Source organism: Oncorhynchus keta, chromosome 21 (genome assembly GCF_023373465.1).
Source record: "Oncorhynchus keta strain PuntledgeMale-10-30-2019 chromosome 21, Oket_V2, whole genome shotgun sequence".
NCBI classification, from domain to species: Eukaryota; Metazoa; Chordata; class Actinopteri; order Salmoniformes; family Salmonidae; genus Oncorhynchus; species Oncorhynchus keta.
The window spans coordinates 36,854,495-36,879,822 of NC_068441.1; the positions used below are offsets into that span (position 1 = coordinate 36,854,495).

Here is a 25,328-nt window from a genome sequence, read left to right on the forward strand (position 1 = left end):
TGAACAGCTGAATTGAAGCTGAGTGGTTGATCTGGCTCATCATATCTTCTTGACTAGAAGAAAGAGATTTAGAAATTAGTTTGACATTGCCATAGTTCAACAGCTGAAAAGCTTGCATTAACATACTCCCAGAGATAGCAAGACATTCAGTATTCACTGAATGAAGTAGCCAACCCATCTCTACTTACAATTTCATTCATCAATTAAATAAATCATATTATAAACTGGGTGGTTCGAGCCCTGAATGCTGACTGGCTGACAGCCGTGGTATATCAGACCGTATACCACAGGCATAATAAAACATGTATTTTTAATGCCCTAATTAAATTGGTAACCAGTTTATAATAGCAATAAGGCACCTCGGGCGTTTGTGATATATGGCCAATGGATACAGCAGAGTGCTGTATCCAGGCACTCTGCGATGCGTCGTGCATAAAAACAGCCCTTAGCCATGGTATATTGGCCTTATACCACACCCCCCCGTGCCTTATTGTTTAACTATAGCACATTCAATTATGTTATTATTGTTGACTATTGGCTACTCCTGTATCTACCTTGTACAATACCATAATCATTGAATGAAGTAGCATACCCATTCACAATTTAATTGATAAATTAAATAAATAATACTAGCACATAGTTACATTATTGTAGAATAGGCTACCCCTGTAGCCACACTATAATAGGATACCGTTATGATTTAATTGGTTGTCAGGCATTATTTTAGGTCTTCAATCAAAGTTGTATGTTGTACCTTGTTTCCTTCCCTCAGGGAATAGTAGTTAATTTTGTACACTAGCCTACTACACTATCAACACAGTACATAATATTGCCTACTTGCCTTTGACAATACGTTATCAACTCAGCAAATGTTTTCAAATAATCCACATGTTCCTTCACACAATAGGCCTAAATATTTCATCCCAAGGATTCCGAATAGTACGCACCCTCTGGGAAATCCTATGAACTTGTCTCTACGACTGAAAGTAATGGACACAACTCATATGGATTTTCTGGTGTACTGGGAACTGGAAACAACAGTCTGTGATTGGCTAACGTTTAGATCTGCATACAGCGAGATAAGATAACATACCATCCCATGAGGTGTTGAGGATGTGTTTTAAAAGTGATACAAATATGACATATTGCAATAGTGGTGGGAATGCCCAACAAGGGTGTTTGAGAATAAGGTGGCCAAAGTCAGGGCTGTCCAGAGAATTTCATATGCAGCAACTGTTAAAAGGGTTGAGGGTTCGAATTGTGCTTTTGAAGAGTCCATGGTGGTGGATAGGCCTTCACTGAAGGCTGCAGGGGTTGCCATTCAACAGCAGGACACAGATACGTGGGGGCGGCAGGTCGCCTAGTGGTTAGAGCGTTGGACTAGTAACCGTAAGGTTACAAGATTGAATCCCCGAGCTGACAAGGTGAAAATCTGTCGTTCTGCCCCTGAACAAGGCTGTTAACCCACTGTTCCTAGGCAGTTAACCCGCTGTCATTGAAAATAAGAATTTGTTCTTAAATGACTTGCCTAGTTAAATAAAGGTTAAAAATGTGGCCTTTATAGCTATGGTGATTGATGGCACTGCCAAGGTGGAGAGGAAGTCCAGGAAAATAGATATCATTGTGGATGCGGCGGAATGGTTCCTGGGACTGAAAGACTTCTCAGCGGAGAAGATGCATGGAGTATTGTCACAAGCTGTACCATCTTCTCAGGTCATAGAACCTGAGAAGGGAGATAGTGAGATTTGAAGGAAGAAGTGGGAGTTTTGGTGTTTTGGTTTTTTCAATGTGTTTTTTTATTGTTTTATTTTGGGTGGATTAAGTTAGTTTCCCTATCACGTATGGGTTTTACTTTTACCTTGTTTTTTTCCAACCCCATCCAGTTGGTAGCAGTAATACATATTTTTGGGTGTAGTCTGCCATAAAACCCACAGAAGAAGAAGAAGAAGAAGAAGAAGAAGAAGAAGAAGAAGAAAATGAGGCATTGAGGGAAGCCACATTACCTATTGGGTATTATATTTTCTAGACTGTGATAACAGGAAATACACAAGCCATAGGCTACACACTATAGCTCAATGTGGTCTACATCGGAATATCGGCTTGCACGTGAAAAACTGTAAATGATAACATTTATGGTTGAGATTTAATTAATATAAATATAAATTATGCACCTCTAATTAATATAAATATATTCCATCTAGACACCGTTGCCCTAGAGCACACAAAAAACTATACATACCTTGGCCTAAACATCAGCCCCACAGGTAACTTCCACAAAGCTGTGAACGATCTGAGAGACAAGGCAAGAAGGGCATTCTATGCCATCAAAAGGAACATAAAATTCAACATACCAATTAGGATCTGGCTAAAAAATACTTGAATCAGTCATAGAACCCATTGCCCTTTATGGTTGTGAGGTCTGGGGTCCAATCACCAACCATGAATTCACAAAATGGGACAAACACCAAATTGAGACTCTGCATGCAGAATTCTGAAAAACTTTTCTCCATGTACAACGTAGAACACCAAATAATGCATGCAGAGCAGAATTAGGCCGATACCCGCTAATGATCAAAATCCAGAAAAGAGACGTTAAGAGACGTTAAATTCTACAACCATGTAAAAGCAATTCCCAAACCTTCCATAACAAAGCCATCACCTACAGAGATGAACCTGGAGAAGTGTTCCCTAAGCAAGCTGGTCCTGGGGCTCTGTTCACAAACACACCCCACAGAGCCCCAGGACAGCAACACAACTAGACCCAACCAAATCATGAGAAAACAAAAAGATAATTACTTGACACATTGGAAAGAATTAACCAAAAAACAGAGCAAACTAGAATGCTATTTGGCCCTAAACAGAGAGTACATAGTGGCAGAATACCTGACCACTGTGACTAACCCAAATTTAAGGAAAGCTATGACTATGTACAGACTCAGTGAGCATAGCCTTGCTATTGAGAAAGGCCGCCGTAGGCAGACCTGGCTCTCAAGAGAAGAGAAGACACTGCCCACAAAATTAGGTAGAAACTGAGCTGCACTTCCTAACCTCCTGCACAATGTATGACTATATTAGAGGCACATATTTCCCTCAGATTTCATAGATCCACAAAGAATTAGAAAACAAACCCAATTAGATATATCACATATCTACTGAGTGAAATAACAGTGTGCCATCACAGCAGCAAGATTTGTGACCTGTTGCCACAAGAAAAGGTCAACCAGTGAAGAACAAACACCATTGTAAATATAACCAATATTTGTGCTTATTTATTTTCCCTTTTGTACTTTAACCATTTGTACATCGTTACAACACTGTATACATACATAATATGACATTTGTAATGTCTTTATTCTTTTGGAACTTATGTGAGTGTAATGTTTACTGTTTATTTCACTTTTGTATATTATCTACCTCACTTGCTTTGGCAATGTTAACATATGTTTCCCATGCCAATAAAGCCCCTTGAATTGAATATAAACTATGACTATGACTTTCATTACAGTAACACGCAGACGTTAGTACGGCGTTGGTAACACGTTCAATGGTAGTTGACAGCCACACGGTGGTACTGTTGTCTAAACTGAATTCAAGCCTGAATCACTCCCCATCCCATTGTATGTACACCGTGTCGCTAACTAGCTAGTTCGCTTGCAAACTGTGTCATCCTAACCTCCAGTCTGCTGTCCCAGGGGGAGTGTAGAGGAGTGCTAATTCTTATGTAGGTGACATTACACTACTATAGCTGGGACAACGTATTTTCATAGTAAAACAGGTTGGGCCCCATACAGGCCACAACTCCCCTGAAGATAGGGACGCACACACATTACACACGGACTCTTGAGGACAGGACAGGGACGCATACGCTCTTACACACTGACCCCAGAAGACAGGGACGACGCACATACAGTACACACATAACTGCCGAGGACACACAGATAAGACATACACCCACACATTGGGAGGAAGAGACACAGCCTTGACTTGCAGACACAAGCACACACACACAATCTCCTTCCTAGCCGAACATTGTGTGACTGAGAACAGCCCGACGAGACCCGGAGGAACGACGGACGGCTCAACAGGACCAATCCAAGAAGACAACACCTCAACTGTGGCCAACCAAAAGACCGTGACTTCCAGACTCAACCTACTTTCTGTACTGTACATAACATGCTTGCAATCTGTTATCGGGGCTTCTTTCTGCTGGTTCCTTGTGAGCCAAATGAATGAGCCCGTATTTACGTGTACCAGATATTCTCACTCTGAATAAACTGTCGCTTGTCGTACAAATTTTACCACCTTGTCTGAATCGATCCTTAACCGGCTCACCCTCCTTCTACATATCCTTTTATCAACAGGAGGCAGGGACAACCGGTAGACAGTGTCCTTTGCACCCACATGTGTCGGGCAGGGTTTTCTCCGTATACGGGAGGCGGGGACAACACTTGTGTTTGCTTTCTATTGGAGAAAGCTAGAAATCCCCCCCTGTCACTTTCACGAGGTTAGAGTAATAACATGTTTAAATACTCAAGACCTTGGCTCGAATCTAGGTTATACCTTTAGATTTCGAGAAAATGAACAACTAAGGAATAATTGTTCACTTCTTGCTGACTTCTCAAACCGCGGACTGGTCTGCTTCACAAGCATTCCCGGAAGTCTTGAGATGTTGGGTCTCTGGTTTAGAAACTCTGTGGTAGCGAATCTGAAAAAAAGGAAGTAAATTTACATCATTTCCGGTGACGGTAACCCTAATGGAGCACTCCAGTGTTTTCAGCTTCAGAACGACATGAGATTTAACAATCTTCAAAGTAGCTAGTTATCATGAATAGCTATAGGACGGTTACATTGGCTTGTAATAATGATTTTATAAGGACATGTAGTAAAGCGGCAATTCGCTCAGGGAAAACAGGCAGTATTTGTCACATATCAAGGGGAGTAGCATCCTTGCTCACGCGAGCACATGCTTCTGTCCCGAGACGAGAGGAACCACCACCAGTGTCTGACTCTGACAAGAGACCGAATCTGAGAGCCATCGACCTTGCACGCAAAATTCGCCAGGAGAAACAGAAAGGAAATGCAACTGGTGGTGGGTCAGACGCGGCTGTCCTTAATCCGTCGGTGCCAGTGTCCCAACTGCAAAAGAGGGTCATCGAGCTGCGACAGTTCACTCAGCAGCTACAGAATGTTCACCCCAACGTTCTTGCAAAGCACCTTCACAGAGGTCTGATCCTCCCACATCCAGAGCTCGCCGTCGTTAATAAACCCTATGGAGTTTCTGTTCAAGGTAAGGTGTATGAAGTGCTTTATTGAGTCAAACACACAATTAAAGATAACGTGAGGAATAAGTCTGTTCTTTTTAATGTCCCTTCAATAACACACATCTGTGCTAGAGCAGTGGTCAAATCCACATTGATTTAAATCCCATATTCTTCCTCTTAGATGGGTCAAGCAACAAAAACAACATCTCAGACGTGCTTCCAATCCTTGCCAAGATGGTGGATGGAATAAGGGCTGGGTCTCGGCTGCACGTCTGCCTTGGATTAGACAAGGAGACGACAGGGACCCTACTGCTGGCAAGGACTGAGGAAGCACTGGACTATGTACAAAATCTTCACAAAAACCACCAAGTGGAGAGGAAATATTGGTGTGGATTTAGTTTCAAATAAGGATCCAGGCAGCACATCATTCACATTTCAAAACCATCAATTGAAGGCAGCAAATGAACATAAAATATGCCATAAAGCTATTGCAATGACCCTGCCATTAATAAGACATGACTGCTCCTTCAATGGAACTTCCCATTGGAGCAGCGGTAATGTCTTAACCTGGACGCAAGGGTTATTGAGCTTGATTCACGCCTTGCAACATCATGTTACTTTCTCCCTATTCCCCATGCAGGGTTGTTGCTGTGGGCGTGCCTGTTCCCTCTGAGGGAGTGATTGACATTCCCGTCATAGAGAAAGAGGTCACAGGGGCTCAGCCGCACTTCAAGGTAACGTAATATTTTGTAATAATATCTCTCAAACTTCTTAACCAGTGCTGCCAATAGTTCTGTTAAATTCTAGTCATTATGACCAGTATTGTCATCCAGTCAGTCTTTACTCTCATTTGTATTGGTGGCTTTCAGTATACTGTGCTGTCGTTGAGGTTTTTAGCTTGACAGTCTTATATACACCTAACCTAACTACCCATAACCCTTCTCAGATGGGCCTGAGTCCTGTGTACAGGGTGAGTGACGGGGGTGAGGGAGTGACCAAAGTGCGGGCCAATCGGCAGGCCCAGGGTGCCGTGACTCAGTACCGTGTCCTGGACAGCAGCAACGGCTGCAGCCTGGTCGAGCTCCAGCCTATCACAGGTAGAGACACTACTGAAGCTGACTCTGGGGTCGTTCCAAGTTGTTGGTTTTTGCAGTCACCCTGCACATCCCAAAAGATTGCTATATAACATGACTGCAAAATGTTATGCTGTTTTCAGATTAAACACAATATTTTACTCAAGCATTTAGAATTGATTTCAGTCATGTTGTTGAGGGGGTCTACCACATGCTAATAACACAGATTAACCTAGGTCCTAGAGGATACTATGCACCATGTTACAGTAGCACCAATAACTTTGAACCTTCATAGAAAGCTGTTCCCTCTCTCTTGCCCCATCCACCCTCTTGTGCTTCTAGGGGTGAAGCACCAGTTGAGGGTCCATATGGCATACGCTCTGGGATCTCCTATCCTCGGAGACCACAAATACTCCCACTGGACCAAACTGGCACCTCAGGTAAGGCAAACGAACATCTCCAGACTTCACAATGTAGAAGCTTTACAACAAGGTAGCCTAGCATTTAGACCTCTTTGGTGCCAATGATTGATGGGCATTATTTTTTTTAACACTTTTTTTACTTTAGAAACTGCCAGATGGAGTGTTGCGGAGGCTGGGACTTGAACAGAGCAAGGCGCGTTATCTGCCTCTCCACCTGCATGCCCGTCAGCTGACACTGCCAGAGTTCAAAGGTCAGAGTGACATTACGGTGTCTTGCCCCCTGCCAAAGTATTTCACCAGCACTTTGCGACGACTGCAGATCCCGATTCCAGATGAATGATGCTTCAGCGCAGTGCAGACAGGATACAGAAGACTTGCTTCTTGCTTATGAAATATGGTGCAGCATCACTTCAAGGGACCCTTGGCCTAATGGTTTAAGTTTGTACCTGGACTGGGAATTAACTGTGTGTGTGGCAAATAAAATAAACCATTTTTCCCCTAATTTCACATGCTAGGACCATTTCTTCATAACATGCCCCACCTTGGGACAGCAGACTGGAGGTTAGGATGACCTAACAGAGCATCTATGCAGATTTGTTTAAACAGTAAATACATTTACTGTCATACAGACCTGTAAAATGGTGAAGTGGTATTCATTGAAATATCAGTGCAAACTCTACCCACCTGAGAGACATTGCGCAGTACCAATTCTGATAAACAAATAGTTCTGGCAAGGCAAGTGACATCACTTCATGGTGTACATTGACTAAACCAGATCCTACATTTGTCCCTTCTGTTATTCTGTGGACTTTTTTTTTTTCTACCAGAGGCTCTCGTATGAGAGAAAATAGGGTTTAGATCTCACTACTATTTCAAATCACTAATTAGTAGCCCGGTTTATTACCATTACATCCCAGTCATGTGTGAAGACGGCAACATATAACCTACTGTATTGTGAACTGTTCAACATCAGAGCCAAGGCTTGACATACATAATGCATCTCAAATCACAGTACAAAAGGCATATTTGAAAACACGGGCTTTCTTTAGCCTCCAACACCATAATATCAATACATACAGGAGATCATAAATGCCAATATATATATAAAAAAGAAAGTGAGCAGAGGTCCTATTAAATGTCTGTAGGTTATCCTGCGATGTCTGGGACCTGAGAGCTTGGAGGAAAGAGGTCCGTGTGGTAAGAGTTACATGTGTATAATGTATTTAAGACTGAATTAGTCCCAATATTTCACCATCCATTTCTGCCTACTTCAGTTTTATTGGGGGGCTGCAGTGGCCTACAAGAGTAGACGAGGAGCTCCGATTTGCTGAGTTTGTCAAAATCCATTGGTCTCGTCAGTCCAGGGAAAAACATTATGGTGAAGTGAGGAGGGGTTTATGTGAAGTGGTGGGTGACGTGTGAAAAACAACATCAGTCATTCTGGACTGGGCATTGAGGGTGACATAATTGTCATTGGATGAATAAACACATGGTACTGTACTTAAAGGCCCATAAATCCACTCTGTAAACACTGTCACTCCCGTGGTTGAAAGGTGTGATGGGTAGAGACTGAGGCCACTGGAGGTCCTTAGAGTTAGACACTGAGTGAAGGAGGTACAACAAAGAGGAACACTAGAGAAGAGATGATTTCGGAGTGAAGAGTGTGCTTCAGTTCCTCCTCCCCTCCTGGCTCAGTGCATGTTGACCGACGACATTGCGATGGTCTCCTGGATCTCTCGCACCATGATGATGCGTGTGAGCATGTGCTCCACCTGCTCACTTGTAATTGGCTGAGTGGAGTACCATATGGGACTGTTTGGCGCCACGACAGGCTCTGGCGTCAGGTAGTACGCGTCGTTACGCCCCTTAGCACTCTGGGGACTGAGAGAGACAGGTGATTAGTTGTTGCTGGGCTATATGCTAACATTTTTTTCAAGTAGTAGATGTGCTCCTAAGTTGAAAAATGTAGGAGTACAAAAATAAACAGTTGATTTGATCATTAGAAATGCATAGAAAAGGGCATTCCAGTAGAAGATAAATGTGTTGTGTATTTTTTTTATCCTTTTAACACCAAGGAAAACATCACCTGTGCAATTACATTCTCTTAGCTACTAGAAATGTACTGAGAATGGGGGGCATTACTCACCATTTGAAGAGGTAAAAGTCATACAGTTTAATGGGGCATCGCAGCGGGTTCTCAGGATCCTCAGCCTGCTCCTCATACATGTCATCAGTCACTGCAAATCAAGTAACAAAGAGGTTAGAACCAGCCAGAAGTGATGGGGCATATGGAATTCATAATGTTACCAAACTCGGGGGAATGTATGAAACACAAAGCTGACTAATACAAGTTACTCAGTGACTGGGTATATGGAAATCAGGTCTGACTACAATATAAGAAGATGAATTTTCCTTGACATGAAGTAAGAGAAGATCTCACCTTTCTGCCCAGCATGGTGTGTCCCCAAAGGGCCATGGCCCTTCAGATAGCGGATACTGGTGCTCTTGTCCTTGGGGTTGGACGGGTTCTTCTTGGTGTGTCTCAGCACCTTGGAGAAGGCCACCTTTAAGTGCTGCTCTACTGTCGTCAGATGGAAATACCTAACGCAGATAGGTTTGTTTAATACCAAAACACAAACACTAGGGTTGAGCAATATATCGTATATACCAAGGTTTTTTCAAATACAGAATAGTATGACTTTCAAACCCCCGAAGCTATGTCCCCGACACAGCCTTGTGTGGATGTGTGCTACGCCACTGCTATTAACTATAAATAAATAAATTCTCTCAAGCTCAGGGCTCCAGCTATGCATTTTGCTAACTTGCTAGCTGTGGCTCGATGGGAAGATCAAGCTTCTTGGTCACAGCAGAGAATCAATTCATCACAGATCAAGATCCATACTGTCTAATGTTTGTGTGTGCAGCAAACTGTTCGTAGCCTTTAAAGATCATTGTATATGAGCTGGGTTGTCTGTCTTTGCAATTAGTTTATGTTCACTTGCACTTGCTAGCTTTTAGATAGGTGTCCGCTATGGGATTTCGCTAGTAATTATTAGCATTTGTTGGGCCCCCAACGTTTGGAAAGAAATAGCACCCCTTGTGAACACCGATGGTAATACCATATACCCTGTATGGTACAGGAACGGTATGAACATCTGGAAACATACCAACCCCCCTTCTCACACACACAATCACCTCAATTAACCTGCAGAAATAAAAAACAGCCACTAACCTATATACATTTCAATTACCTTGTGGCTAAGAAAGTACAATGACAGCACCAGAGAGAAAAAAACATGTGAGCATATGTTGGGGTAGTGAGCAACCAGGAATATTGGTTTCAAAATCATGTGTCCAGATGATTGTGTGCATGTGCTTCATTCTATAGCTAGAGGACTCCTGATATCTCCAGGATAAATCTCCAGGAGTGATAAGTATCATTCGTCTTAATTGGTTGTTGTTTACTACTGTCTTTTTGCTAGCTAGGGCCATCTACTTTAAGTGCTGCATGTCTTCCCAGTAGCCTACTTGGTCTGTGAACTGCTGACTGATCATAACTTGCAGATGATTGTTGACACATCAACAAGGATTAAGGGGCAGGGCAATTCATGACTGTTGTCATTTTTGTAATCAGTGGTTGTATTGGAGGGGGGAGTGCTTTCAGTCAGAAATTAGTATCAGGAGTTGTGCTCGTCACCTTTGCAAGGCAATTAGTACTTCAGTCTCCCTTGTTTTCTCAGCAGTGGTCTCGTCACAAGAAGGCTTTGGTAATTGAACTAAATGTCTATCGCCCCGTAGCAATGACTTCTGTCATCATGAAGTGCTTTGAGAGACTAGTCAAGGATCATATCACCTCTACCTTACACCCTAGACCCACTCCAATTTACGTACTGCCCCAATAAGTCCACAGACGATGCAATCGCCATCATAATGCACACTGCCCTAGCCCATCTAGACAAGAATACTGTTTAGACTACAGCTCAGCATTCAACACCCTAGTCCCCTCCAAGCTCACCATTAAGCTTGAGGCCCTGGGTCTCAACTCCACCCTGTGAAATTGGGTCCTGGACTTCCTGACGGGCCGTCCCCAGGTGGTGAAGGTAGGAAACAACATTTCCACTTCGATGATCCTCAACACTGGGGCCCCACAAGGGTGCGTGCTCAGCCCCCTCCTGTTCACCCATGACCGCCTGGCCATGCATGCCTCCAACTCAATCATCAAGTTTGCAGACGATACAACAGTAGTAGGCTTGATCACCAACAACGACGAGACTACAGGGAGGAGGTGAGGGCACTCGTAGTGTGGTGTCAGGAAAAAAACAGACTCCAGGATGCTGGCCTTCAAGGAAGAGTTGCAAAGAAAAATACATCTCACACTGGCCAATAAAAATAAAAGTTTAAGACATCCAAAAGAACTGCCCTGAAGGCCAGCATCCCGGAGTCACCTCTTCACTGTTGAGACTGGTGTTTTGCAGGTACTATTTAATGAAGCTGCCAGTTGAGGACTGGTGAGGCATCTGCAAATCCAATATTATTTGTTGCCTAGACTTTACTGCAAACGACACTCAAGTCTTGAGGAAAAAAAACAATACACTAATATTGCAGTTAGCCATGACAGCCTTTATAATAGAACGCTGGTGACCACACACACATTTAAAAATTGCACTTGGGGAAAAAAAAAACATCTTTAAGTAGAAACAGAATGAAACAAACAGGCATTCTATTTTTGCTCTATTATAGTGTCGACTATAGTAGACATCGATCAAGTGCACAAGGCTACATGTGTGCAAAAATAATGTTCAACGAGTAAAACGTTTAATTATCCCCCCTCACTCACACACACAAATTGTACTGTCAAGTTCAACACAAAAGCAATATCTTTGGGCTACAGTGCAGGTTATTACATTGTACACGTCCTGCCTGTTGGCATCTGTTTTACAATGTGCCAGTAGCAGAGCATGAGACCCTTTGCTGGCATAATTGATCTCTCAGGCAGAGTACACCTGGCAAACCCCTTTTATCCACTGTATTGGAAAAGTGAGAAAGAGGGAAAGTGTGTGGTGTTCCTTTCACCTCTGTCATCAAGCTTAAGCCTGGCCTAGCTACACTTTACATGTTTGTTTTTTTACCTTTAACTTGGCAAGTCAGTTAAGAACAAATTCTTATTTACAATGACGGCCTAGCCCGGCCAAACCCAGACGACATTGGGCCAATTGTGCACCAACCTATGGGACTCCCAATCACATCTGCATGTGAAACAGCCTGGATTCGAACCAGAGTGTCTGTAGTGGCGCCTCTTGCACTGAGATGCCGTGCCTTAGACCGCTGCGTCCATGTGTTACCTATTTAAATGTACTAGAATGCTAAAAGTCCGCTAAAATGTTAAATATTGGTTATCGGTATCTTTTTTTTCTAAGGAAATATTGGTATCGGCCAAAAATGTCATATCGGTGCAACACTAGCTGTAACGTTAGCTAGCTAACGTTAGCTGTCCGACTTTATTAGCCAACAAATTGTCACACCATAAACTCAGTTACTTGACCAATGTTGCTCAACATTTCGCTGGTTAGATAATGGAGAATTCGATCCAGCTAGAAAGATAGCATTGTTAAGTAACGTTAACAATACTAGTACTTGTTCCACCACACTTTCTCCCTTACCTCAAACTTTCCAAATGACCGTTTTTCGGTTACAGCTCATGAAGTACGCTTCATCACCTTCTCACCCGTCATGCTTTTCATTTTGGTTTCAAAATGGCAAATTTCGCCTTAAGGTGACTAGTTTGCAACCCTGCGGCATCCCTTCTTTGTTTCTTTCCAAAACGCATGTTGCCTCTGACCAACCTCTCTCAGAATGATCTTATTGACCCTAACCAATCAGGCTTCAAGACAGGTCTATCAACCGAGATTACTCTTCTGTGTCACAGAGGCTTTCTGCCCTGCCAAAGCTGACTCTCTCTCCTCTGTCAGCATCCTCCTAGATCTTTTCTGCTGCCTTTGACACAGTGAACCAGCAGATCCTCCTCTCCACCCTCTCAGGGCTGGGTGTCTCAGGCTCTGCACACACTTGGATTGCATCCTACCTGGCACGCCGCTCCTACCAGGTGACATGGAAAGGAACTGTGTCTGCACCACATACTCTCACTACTGGTGTCCCACAGGACTCAGTTCTACACCCTCTCTATACACCAAGTCACTCGGCTCTGTCATATTCTCAAATGGTCTCTCCTATCATTGTTATGCGGATGACACTACATTTCTCCTTCCCCCCTTCTGACACCCAGGTGGCGACACGCATTTCTGCGTGCCTGAGATATCTCAGCTTGGATGTCGGCCCACCACCTCAAGGTCAACCTCGATAAGACGGAGATGCTCTTTCCCACAGGGAAGGCCAATACCTCTCCATCACAGTTGACAACGCTACGTGTCCCCCTTCCAGAGTGCAAAGAACCTTGGCATGAGCCTAAACACTCTGCCATTCTCTGCAAACATCAAAGCATTGACCCACTCCTGCATATTCTACAACATCTATAGAGTAAAACCCTACCTCACACAGGAAGTGGCGCAGGTCCTAATCAAGGCACTTGTCATCTCCCGTCTGGTCTACTGCAACTTGTTGATGGCTGACCTCCCCACTTGTGCCATCAAACCCATCCAACTTATCCAGAATGCTGCATTCCGCGTGGTGTTCAACCTTCCCAAGTTCTCCCATGTTACCCCGCTCCTCCGCACAAGTCCATGGTACTTGCCTATAGAGCAGCAAGAGGAACTGCCCCTCCCTACCTCAAGGCTATGCTAAAACCCTACATCCCCAACCCAAGTACTCAGTTCTGCCACCTCTGGTCTCCTGGCTCTCCAAGCTCGTCTCTGTCCTGACACACTAATGGTGGAACCAACCCTCGCACCCCCTCTTGACCTGTCTTGAACTAACACTTGCACTTTACTTTCTTACCCCTACTACCTCTGACTTTGCTGATAGCTTCTGAGGTCAAATGTACTTACTATGACTGTGATATGTAGTTGTCCGACCTAGCAATCTTAAGATGAATGCACTAACTGTAAATCGCCCAGAGCTTCTGGTTGATGACTAAAATGTAAGTGTGTTAGACTCACTTAGTGTTGAAGAACATGAGTGTGGTAAGCAGTGTGGCTGGTGAATGGGCTCCTAGTTGTTTACACTCCCACAGCATCTCCTCTGTCACGTGACTGGGAATGATGTACCCTAGGAGGAGAGAGCAGCCAATCACAACACACTCTCCTCTAATGAGACCACTGCATTCTGCACAGAAATTTACTCAGGTATGGAAGTAGCGAAAATACACAACAGAATTGTGAGTTTCTCTTGCACTTAACAAAAATATATCAGACTGTGCACAGAACAATCAATGTTCCAAAGTGCTTTTACAGTTCCACCCTCAGGCCTTCAGCAGGCTTTTACCTGTACTCTCTCTTGCACTTACACACAGAAACACAAAAGACAAACACTGTGGCTCTTACCTAGTGGATGGATGCTGGGCCTCCACTCATCCAGGGCTTTGTGTAACCACTGGGAGAAGCGTGTGTAGTACTGGTCAGAGAAGATATCATCCACCCGTCCGTTTTCAAAGAGGTACTGCAAGCAGAAATACCATTTTTTAATTTCACCTTTATTTAACCAGATAGGCTAGTTGAGAACAAGTTCTCATTTGCAACTGCGACCTGGCCAAGATAAAGCATAGCAGTGTGAACAGACAACAACAGAGTTACACATGGAGTAAACAATTAACAAGTCAATAACACAGTAGAAAAAAGAAGAAAAAAAAAAAGAGTCTATATACATTGTGTGCAAAAGGCATGAGGTAGGCGAATAATTACAATTTTGCAGATTAACACTGGAGTGATAAATGATCAGATGGTCATGTACAGGTAGAGATATTGGTGTGCAAAAGAGCAGAAAAGTAAATAAATATAAACAGTATGGGGAAGAGGTAGGTAAAATTGGGTGGGCTATTTACCGATAGACTATGTACAGCTGCAGCGATCGGTTAGCTGCTCAGATAGCAGATGTTTAAAGTTGGTGAGGGAGATAAGTCTCCAACTTCAGAGATTTTTGCAATTCATTCCAGTCACAGGCAGCAGAGAACTGGAACGAAAGGCGGCCAAATGAGGTGTTGGCTTTAGGGATGATCAGTGAGATACACCTGCTGGAGCGCGTGCTACGGGTGGGTGTTGCCATTGTGACAACCTCTATCAAATGTAATACATTTCAGTCAGTATCTTGTACCATGTGTGTTTGTGGTATGATGCTATGTCAGTGACAGGGCAGGTGGGGCAAAGACCCACTGTTATTTTGGCATTAATACGTGTCACATCAGTTTGCAAACAATGTAAAAAATTATAATAATCATGGAGTTAATAAAGCCGCATACAAACACTGTCTATTTTTTTGCGGAAGGCAGTTCCAAAATGCAGGCGTTTCAGCCTAGCTCAGTGCTTTCACTGGTGGTGGGGCAGCCAGTGGAAAATATGGAGTGTTCTGTCACTCATGGGAACACTACGTCACCGCAAAATCTACGGGAGAGCTCAAAAATTCAAACCCCTTGGGTGCTGCCATAGAGTTACATTAGAAGTGCCCATCCAAGAAGGCTCAAGGTCAATGGCTACAGATAAAATGACATCAAATCACGTTATATGTACCATAGCTTTAATTTGACTGATCACGTTATACTTTCAGAATCTTAGCTAGAAAGCATCATCATTAATCAAGTCTACTGGCAAATCCTGTTCAATCCTTGTCATCTGAAGAGAAATTATAGACAAAACATATTGGTGCTCATCAGCCATTAGACAAACATTACATGTCACAAATTCAACAATGAGTGGTTTGGAAGGAATCAATGGCCTACTGTAAGCATTGCAAAGCAATCACTAGCCTGTTATTCAGTAGAGTGGGTGTGTGGTCCAAGTCTGGGTTTAAGGGTTTGTTTTCCAAGCTTAAAAAAGATAAGCATTAAACATTGGCTATGCGGTCAATCCAGCATGACTTCTACCGCGTTCGAAACAACTGGAAACTCGGAAATCTCAGACTTCAGGGAGTTCAAGACAACTGGGGACTCTGAAAGAAACAAGCTCTGACTGGGAAAATAAGTTTTGAACGTTTGTCAAACATGGGAACTCAAGCCTCTTTCTAGAACAGACGTCATGATACAACCTTGTCCCCCCCCATCAGCTATGTTTTTTAAAAAGGCAGTAAATGAGGCTGAATTACTGTAATTTCCGGACTATAAGCCGCTACTTTATTCCCACACTTTGAACCTCGCGGTTTATACAATGACGCGGCTAATTTATGGATTTTTCCCGCTTTCGCAAGATTCATGAGTCGATTATAAGACTTTGTAAACAGCAGCGTGAGGAACTGACTCAGTGCAAAAAGACAAACCTTTCAGAGGGAAGAAAAGCAGATCAAATCAAATCAAAATCAAATCAAATGTATTTATATAGCCCTTCGTACATCAGCTGATATCTCAAAGTGCTGTACAGAAACCCAGCCTAAAACCCCAAACAGCAAACAATGCAGGTGTAAAAGCAGATGGCCCAAAGTATTTGCAGCCACTCGACATCCGTGTAAATCGTGCATTTAAGGTGGCGCTCCGTGTTCAATGGGAGGCTTGAATGACAAGTGGGGAGAAATCCTTCACTAAAACGGGCTGCATGCGAAGAGCAACTTATGGTCAAGTCTGCCAGTGGGTCCTGACAGCGTGGAGCATTGTCAAAAAATCCACTATCATCAACAGGTTTCGAAAGGCTGGACTGCTGCGTGTTGAAGGGGCAGCATGAGCTCAGTGGGGTATTTGCCTCTGGATGAAAGTGACGAGAGCGACAATGAAAACGATCCAACATCGGATGAAGCAATTCTGAGGCTATTCAACTCCGACACCGAAGGAGATGGCTTCAGTGGTTTCAGTGCACAGGAGGAGGAAGTGACCAATGACTTTCTTGGTAGGCTACAGTTTTAATTTTTGTTACAAGCAGTGTTTCGTTAAAGCCATTTACATTTACATTTAAGTCATTTAGCAGACGCTCTTATCCAGAGCGACTTACAAATTGGTGCATTCACCTTATGACATCCAGTAGAACAGTCACTTTACAATAGTGCATCTAAATCTTAAAGGGGGGGGTGAGAAGGATTACTTATCCTATCCTAGGTATTCCTTAAAGAGGTGGGGTTTCAGGTGTCTCCGGAAGGTGGTGATTGACTCCGCTGTCCTGGCGTCGTGAGGGAGTTTGTTCCACCATTGGGGGGCCAGAGCAGCGAACAGTTTTGACTGGGCTGAGCGGGAACTGTACTTCCTCAGTGGTAGGGAGGCGAGCAGGCCAGAGGTGGATGAACGCAGTGCCCTTGTTTGGGTGTAGGGCCTGATCAGAGCCTGGAGGTACTGAGGTGCCGTTCCCCTCACAGCTCCGTAGGCAAGCACCATGGTCTTGTAGCGGATGCGAGCTTCAACTGGAAGCCAGTGGAGAGAGCGGAGGAGCGGGGTGACGTGAGAGAACTTGGGAAGGTTGAACACCAGACGGGCTGCGGCGTTCTGGATGAGTTGTAGGGGTTTAATGGCACAGGCAGGGAGCCCAGCCAACAGCGAGTTGCAGTAATCCAGACGGGAGATGACAAGTGCCTGGATTAGGACCTGCGCCGCTTCCTGTGTGAGGCAGGGTCGTACTCTGCGGATGTTGTAGAGCATGAACCTACAGGAACGGGCCACCGCCTTGATGTTAGTTGAGAACGACAGGGTGTTGTCCAGGATCACGCCAAGGTTCTTAGCGCTCTGGGAGGAGGACACAATGGAGTTGTCAACCGTGATGGCGAGATCATGGAACGGGCAGTCCTTCCCCGGGAGGAAGAGCAGCTCCGTCTTGCCGAGGTTCAGCTTGAGGTGGTGATCCGTCATCCACACTGATATGTCTGCCAGACATGCAGAGATGCGATTCGCCACCTGGTCATCAGAAGGGGGAAAGGAGAAGATTAATTGTGTGTCGTCTGCATAGCAATGATAGGAGAGACCATGTGAGGTTATGACAGAGCCAAGTGACTTGGTGTATAGCGAGAATAGGAGAGGGCCTAGAACAGAGCCCTGGGGACACCAGTGGTGAGAGCGCGTGGTGAGGAGACAGATTCTCGCCACGCCACCTGGTAGGAGCGACCTGTCAGGTAGGACGCAATCCAAGCGTGGGCCGCGCCGGAGATGCCCAACTCGGAGAGGGTGGAGAGGAGGATCTGATGGTTCACAGTATCGAAGGCAGCCGATAGGTCTAGAAGGATGAGAGCAGAGGAGAGAGAGTTAGCTTTAGCGGTACGGAGCGCCTCCGTGATACAGAGAAGAGCAGTCTCAGTTGAATGACTAGTCTTGAAACCTGACTGATTTGGATCGAGAAGGTCATTCAGAGAGAGATAGCGGGAGAGCTGGCCAAGGACGGCAGTTCCAGAGGCTACCGGAGACCTGGAACTCCACGTGGGTCGTGCGCGCTGGGACCACCAGATTAGGGTGGCCGCGGCCACGCGGTGTGGAGCGTTTGTATGGTCTGTGCAGAGAGGAGAGAACAGGGATAGACAGACACATAGTTGACAGGCTACAGAAGAGGCTACGCTAATGCAAAGGAGATTGGAATGACAAGTGGACTACACGTCTCGAATGTTCAGAAAGTTAAGCTTACGTAGCAAGAATCTTATTGACTAAAATGATTAAAATGATACAGTACTGCTGAAGTAGGCTAGCTGGCAGTGGCTGCGTTGTTGACACTACACTAATCAAGTCGTTCCGTTGAGTGTAATAGTTTCTGCAGTGCTGCTATTCGGGGGCTAGCTAGCAGTGTTGTTTACGTTACGTTGCGTTAAAAGAACGACAATAGCTGGCTAGCTAACCTAGAAAATCGCTCTAGACTACACAATTATCTTTGATACAAAGACGGCTATGTAGCTAGCTACGATCAAACAAATCAAACCGTTGTACTGTAATGAAATGAAAATGTGATACTACCTGTGAATGCCCATTTATTTTTGTTACAAGCCGTGTTTCGTTAAAGCCTATTTATTTTTGTTACAAGCAGTGTTTCGTTTAAAGGCTGTGTAAAGTTCATTTGTTTCAATGTACCGGTAGGCACCTGCGGCTTATAGACATGTGCAGCTTATTTATGTACAAAATACATATTTTTTAATAATTCAGTGGGTGCGGTTTATATTCAGGTGCGCTTAATAGTCCAGCAATTACGGTAACTGTTTTTTTGGGACTGCTGTTAGGACTGCTGTTGGGACAGCAGGCCCTAACAGTTTGTGCGCAGCGTTTGTCACTGTTATAGTGCAATTAATGTATTGTCTAGTGGCTTTGTTGGCATTCATCAACAACAACAGAAAAGTGTTTGCCCCACCAAGATTTACACGCCACTGGTCATGTGGTATGCATACCTTCTGTATACACAGGAAGATGTAGTAGAGGGCATCAGGCTCAAAACTTTCTCCCTCCAGCCCCTGGGCCTCCCGGGTCATGAGAGCCAGAGCCACGTTGAGCTCAGCCACCGCACTCGACACCAGGTCCTCCTGGAAGCGCAGGGCCTGCCGACCTGCACAAAGAGAGAAAATAAATATGGTAATTTAGAAGACACTTTTATCCAAACTCTGACTAATAGAACATTCATTGACATTCATTGACATATTCAGAATTAAGAACCTACAAACCTACAAGAGAAAGACAGATGCAGGAGAGAGAGAGACAGGAAGGGAGGTGAGAGTGGACGAGAAGTTCACATACTTGGCGAAGGCAATTTAATGAGTTTGTTGACACTCACGTCCAATGGGTGCCAGCTTGTTCTGCTCGTCCTTGTCCAGCTCTGCGTTCTTGCGCTGGACCCAGAGGCGCCACACATCCAGGCCCTCCTCAGGCTTCAGGGAGATGGGCATCAGTAGCTCCTGGGGGGCTTCCACCTGGGACTCTGACTCCACGTGACCCTGCAGGGGGACACATTAGAAGTGAAACGTTAGAAGAGAAACATGCACACTACATGCTTTGGTCATTTGTGGTGCAGGGAATTAAATATTTCCTAAAATGCCTTCAAGGGGAGAAAGACAGCACAGGGGACATAAAACTGGAGACAGGGAATAGGTGTTCATTAATTGAAATAATCATATCCTGCTTAACTGGGGGAGAGTACTGACTTAATCTACAACATAATCTAACAGTCCAACATGTTAATTATTGATTAATCCAACATATGTCATAAAGCACAAATCTATATTAATGTTGTGGAAAACCTTGAAATTGGAGGCAAGGACAAAGTCAGGGTCACCCAAGAGGTGATGGTCCTGTTCTGACCTGTAGGTGGAGCTGGTGCTCCTGGTGTTCCTGCTGCTGCTGGGGGTCCCAGATGTGAAGCTGCTGCGTGCTATTGTAAGCCCCGCCCACTGTCTGCACCACCACTGGGCAGTGTATGTTCCCGTTCATGAACTGTGTTGGGAACAGCGTCTGCACAACTTCCTCATTCGTCGTCCCGGACACCGACACGGTGCCCCCCGACTGGACGGACAAGGCACCAGACGATGAGGAGTGGGCCACTCCATTGTCCTTGTTGTCGTGGTGATTGGAGGACACCTGCATCGTGCTGTATGCCTCCTGGGGAATGGCAATATGATGCACGCCCCCTTGCTGCCCCCCAGAGTACACAGGGATGGTCCAGGTCTCCCCGGCAGGGCCTGTGATGGTACCCGTGGTGCTGTACAGGTGGGTGCTGTCCACAGTGAGCAGGTCTGGCCGGATGGACAAGTACTGCTGCTGCTGCCCCTGCCCTTGGGGGAGGGCCAGAACCACCTGCTGGCCCTGCTGGCTCTGAGGGAGGGCATAGGACACCTGGATGGGGACATCCATCTTGCGCTTCTTGGCAGGTTGGAGGACGCCAGCTCTCCTCTCTGGCTCTCGGGGAGAGCCCTGCTGCTGCTGAGGAGACATGGCCTCCACCGTCTGTATCTGGATCTGCTGGCCTCCCTGTAGTTGAATATGTTGACCGCCTGGTAGCTGAATGTGCTGGATTTGTTGCCCACCTTGCAGTTGGATTTGTTGACCGCCCGGCAGTTGGATTTGTTGACCGCAAGGTAGCTGGATTTGTTGACCGCCCGGCAGCTGGATTTGTTGTCCGCCCGGCAGCTGGATTTGTTGTCCGCCCGGCAGCTGGATTTGTTGACCACCCTGTAAGTCCCCTTGAAGCTGGATGTGTTGACCTCCTTGGAGCTGAATTTGCTGACCCCCTTGTAGTTGAATATGCTGGATTTGTTGACCGCCTGACACTGCTGCCACCAACTGGGCCTGGATCTGAATGAGACAGAACAAACACCTGAGCATGGTGTATCCACTTACTGGGTGAGGAGAGTACATGGATGGGGTGGGTGTGTATTTAATAATGCAGCATGGTGTGTGTGTGTGCACCTGTTGGTGCTGCTCCTCTGTGAGCTCTCCTTGCTGGACCAGCTGCGCTGCTGTGGGAATGCCCTGGAGGTCCACCGTCTGGTCCTGCTGCCCCTGGATCTGCACCTGATCACAGAGAATGAGAATGCACAGTGCACCACCATACATCACATGCCACATGTCTGAGGGTGGTGGGGTTCTGTGTTTCCCTGACCACTGTATTTTCATTTGAACATTTTGGTTACAGGCCCTGGATGTCAATAAAGAGGCTTATCGGTCCAGTCTGGAGAATAATTGAGTGTAAACACTGCTTATAGTGTAATAGGTAGGGTGAGTGAGGGAAGGTCTCACCTGTACTTGTATCAGCTGTTCAGACCCCTGGTGCACACCAGAAGCCATCTGGGGTGAGATCTGTGCAGAGGTCACCTGCACCTGTTGAACCACAAGAGAATGAATCAATCGCAGAGTAAAAGTAGCAATGATAGTGACAATAAGACAGGTGCTGCCAGTGTTGAAGGATGAGTTGGGCTTTACTCTCAATTTGGTCAATTGGATCAGTTTTTTTTATTATTATTATTATTATTTTTTTTTACATATATAGACTAGATAAGGGCAAAGGGCACTCGGCAGCCTGAGGTGTATTCAAAAGAACGGAACAACTGAAGGAACCACGTAAGGAGGTCTCTCCTCTTACCGGACAGGCCAGCTCCAGCAGTGAGCCAGCTACCTCTGTGCTGTCTGTGTATACACAGTTGCCCCCCTGCTGGTAAACCATGGTGGTGGTAGTGGCGGCGTCGCCCTGCTGTCTGAAGTCCTGCAGCGTCTCAGGGCCTTTGTTGGCCAGGGACTCCAGGAACTCCTTCATACGGTGCTGGGGCACACTGCGGGCCTTCTGACGCACGTATTCGTCAAATGAGACCACACCACTCTCTACGGGCTCGTTCATGACAATTCACTCTGCCCTCCACAGCACCTGGTGGGGAAAGAAAGGACATAGTTAACACACATGTCCAGCATCACAGGTCAAGAACTGGGCAGCAATATCACATCCTTTAACTCTGGTGTCAATAGACTGCAGCCACGGTCACCAATACAACCTCACACACTTCAGTGCCACATTCAGTAGCCTCGAACATTGCAGACAAATGTCATGGCTGAATGAGCCCCAGTGTCTATTAGACATTTAAAGGCCCAGGTACACAATGGTTTGCATAGAGAGAAATAGTAATAGTATATTTTTGTAGGCACTAACTCCACCATGGTTCATAGCCTATGGAGATAAATGCTGAAAATAAGTTCTGGTAAATAGAGGCGTTTTATTCTATGAGATCATCTTAAATCAGCTAACGCCACTTTGTGGATTCTGATGCATTTATGTAATACATTTTTTTTTTTTAAGCTCATAACTGACTGATTATCTCATAGAACAAAGCGTATAAAATCCCCTAAGCCTGCGTTAACCTCAGACCTTATTTTCGGGGTTTATTCCAAAACCCTATTAATTCCCAATTCATTTTCCCCATAGGGATTGATAAACGAACCAGAGGTGACTAATTTCCGGGTTTTGGCGAGCTGTATTGGAGGGGAAAGTAAAGCCAATTAGGGCAAAGTGCACTGGCAAACCCCTTTCTATGATGAACTTTGAACCAATTATTCCGCCATCTGAACACTTGACACTATGTTCTGTATACTGCATTAGGCCGTTGTGGTATTCATTATTTGTCTTTGAAAAAATATGGTAGTATTATTATCATGATGCTAAGATTTGCTTGCTAGCTACATTTACTACAGGGGCAGTGTAAAGAGCCACCAGCCTCTGTGCATCCTTAGCCATTTATCACATGATGGCTTTTTCTTATTAATTATATTCATGCTGCCTAGTTTAACTACTAAAATCCCACAATCTGAATGAAGTTAACATTTGAAAAATAATAGTGTACTTGAGTGATAAACATACGTGCAACTTCTGCAAAGCATTCTACAACAATACCTAGCTAACTAGTTGCTAACGTTGTCTGGCTAGCTAACTAACTAGCTAGCAGTACATCTTCCCATGCTACCTTAAATAAAAACCAAAACCCCTCGGTTCAGCCAAGGCACGGCGTTCAAAAGTAATTCGATAAACCCCAAGACATTTGTTTTCCACATGCCATTTCTTAGTATTCATTGTATAGCGTGCAATGAATTACAATAATTTAAATGTAACAGTTAGCTAGCCAACTAAACAATATCACAATTAGCTAACTAGCTTGCTAGCCAGCTACGTGACGTGTGCTTATTTCTGAGATATTTACCCTCGTTTCGAATAGAACAATGTGGGAAATCCACACGAAGAATTTGGCTCGCGTACAAGTTTATCCAATACAATTCCGAGCGTTTGTGGAAAATATTTGTCTAACTGTAAAATGTTACTATTAAGAGAACATTATTTAATCGATACATAGAAAACTACGGAAGTAAGCCCGGTGGAACAACGTGAATCCCGGACTGCTGACAAGCAACGGCCGCATCAGACATGGCGAGGAGTCGGAGATCCTTTACAGCAAATTCCACTTGTAAAGGCGAGGCAACAACCATATACAGTCATTGGCAACAACACATTTCATTTTTACGGGAACGAGCATGGCGTGCACCCGATAGACCAGGGGACCCTAAATTGGTGCCAGTCCAGCGAACTATTTTCTTATTGCAAGAAATACATTTGACTGTAAAGGTTCGTATTTCAATTAAATAAATATGTCAACAGACACTGATACGATTAAACTGTTTGTGTCTATACAGTCAATGAGTGTGTTGTGATAATGCATTGTAAATATGTTTGGACATGCCTTGTAATTATTCAAACTATTAATTATCTGCATTTTCTGTAGATTTGGACGGTGATACCCCCGCAGCACCTGATTTCGAGGCCAGCTCGCCCCCGCGTCCACATGTATCTTGCGCATGTACGCGAACAGGACTCCGATGTGCATTGCACGGGCGATAGTGTTGTGGTACAGACGCTGAGATATAATAAGAACTCCCACCCCATATCCCTTGTATTCTGATCTAACGGTCTTTTCTGTTACTATTTAAATTATGATGTGTCTTGAAGGTCCTCTTAGGCCCAGCTTTTGTATATTCTATTAATAATTAGCACTTTTCTTTCAATACTTCCTACACAGTTGTTGGAAGGCGCCATTTTACATTCAGTTCAAATGGGCACGTATTCTCGCGAGTACTCGCTTGGAAAGTGTCACGATTAAGGCATGCATGCTAGTAGCAGAAAGGATACTTGTCTTTGAGGTTAAATACAATTATTAAATTATAGGACTATTTTATTATATTCAAAGAATCAGGAAGTTGTGGAATGGCAATGAAATATTTGATATGAATCACATCTATCTTTGTTTTTTTCACTGTACATTCTGAAACTTACCAAATACCTTTCAAGGATCGAATACAACACTGGTTCCTAAAGCACTGTTTGAAATGGGAAAAAAAGAAAAAAGTTATAATTAAAAAATAAACACAGGCTACAATAACATTTTCTCAGTTGGCCTATTGTTGGGCAAAAAAACATCCATATATTAATTCCTAATGTTTTAATATAAAAGTGAGTGTTAAACTGACTGTTACGTTTAAGGAAACCTCATTTTGACCCTTGCACCCTGTTTTCTAAGTAAAGGTTAATTTTGTTCAGAAGTTAATATTCAAGGTCCGTCTGAATGTATACACTTTTGTGTGTGTATGTGCCTTTAAACAGGAATACAACTGCCCCAGTCTGCCTTAAAGAGCCAGGCATGTGCTGGTGAGGCTCTCCCCACAACAGGCTGCCTCTCTGCTCTCTTAAGGTGGACCAGAAGAGATGTGTTGTGTGTGTCTAGTACCTTGCAGTAACAATGGACGGGAAAGAGTTAATTCCCACGGTCTCTCCTCTAGCCTCTTTGTGATCTCATGGAAGGCTGTCCAGTGGATATGAGGATCACTCTCTTCCCCAGAACACTTCTTATACACCGCATCTCATCTAATAATAGGGTACACACACACACACAACACCCCTCCAACACCCCTCATACAAAGGTAAATTCATATGAGGTGTGTATGATGAGAGGTGGGACTGATCCCAAGCTGTACAATACATGACAACCTGTTATGACTTGTTGACAGC

General features: G+C 44.5%; 2 protein-coding genes across 3 annotated transcripts; one reads left to right on the forward strand and one right to left on the reverse strand.

Annotated features, from left to right (window-relative positions):
- Nucleotides 1–4,675: 4,675 nt before the first annotated feature.
- On the forward strand, nucleotides 4,676–7,258 carry LOC118374134 (pseudouridylate synthase RPUSD4, mitochondrial-like). The gene is made up of 6 exons (XM_035760498.2): nucleotides 4,676–5,287; nucleotides 5,443–5,647; nucleotides 5,902–5,995; nucleotides 6,208–6,358; nucleotides 6,677–6,774; nucleotides 6,902–7,258. The coding sequence occupies exons 1-6, from the start codon at nucleotides 4,825–4,827 to the stop codon at nucleotides 7,094–7,096; spliced, it is 1,206 nt and encodes a 401-aa protein (XP_035616391.1). The 5' UTR covers nucleotides 4,676–4,824; the 3' UTR covers nucleotides 7,097–7,258.
- A 519-nt stretch (nucleotides 7,259–7,777) lies between these two features.
- LOC118374133 (transcriptional regulator QRICH1-like) lies at nucleotides 7,778–24,151 on the reverse strand. Of its 2 annotated transcripts, none has more exons than XM_035760496.2 (12): nucleotides 24,007–24,151; nucleotides 21,873–22,151; nucleotides 21,530–21,610; nucleotides 21,200–21,304; nucleotides 20,096–21,085; nucleotides 19,572–19,731; nucleotides 19,192–19,346; nucleotides 14,253–14,367; nucleotides 13,869–13,977; nucleotides 9,197–9,357; nucleotides 8,903–8,993; nucleotides 7,778–8,637 (listed from the first exon to the last, which is right to left on the reverse strand). In XM_035760496.2, exons 2-12 carry the CDS (start codon nucleotides 22,122–22,124, stop codon nucleotides 8,448–8,450), a joined length of 2,409 nt encoding a protein of 802 aa, XP_035616389.1. In that variant the 5' UTR covers nucleotides 22,125–22,151; nucleotides 24,007–24,151; the 3' UTR covers nucleotides 7,778–8,447. The 2 variants fall into 2 exon arrangements, with proteins under 2 accessions (XP_035616389.1, XP_035616388.1); XM_035760495.2 differs by lacking the exon at nucleotides 24,007–24,151 and adding an exon at nucleotides 23,473–23,621.
- Nucleotides 24,152–25,328: the final 1,177 nt, after the last annotated feature.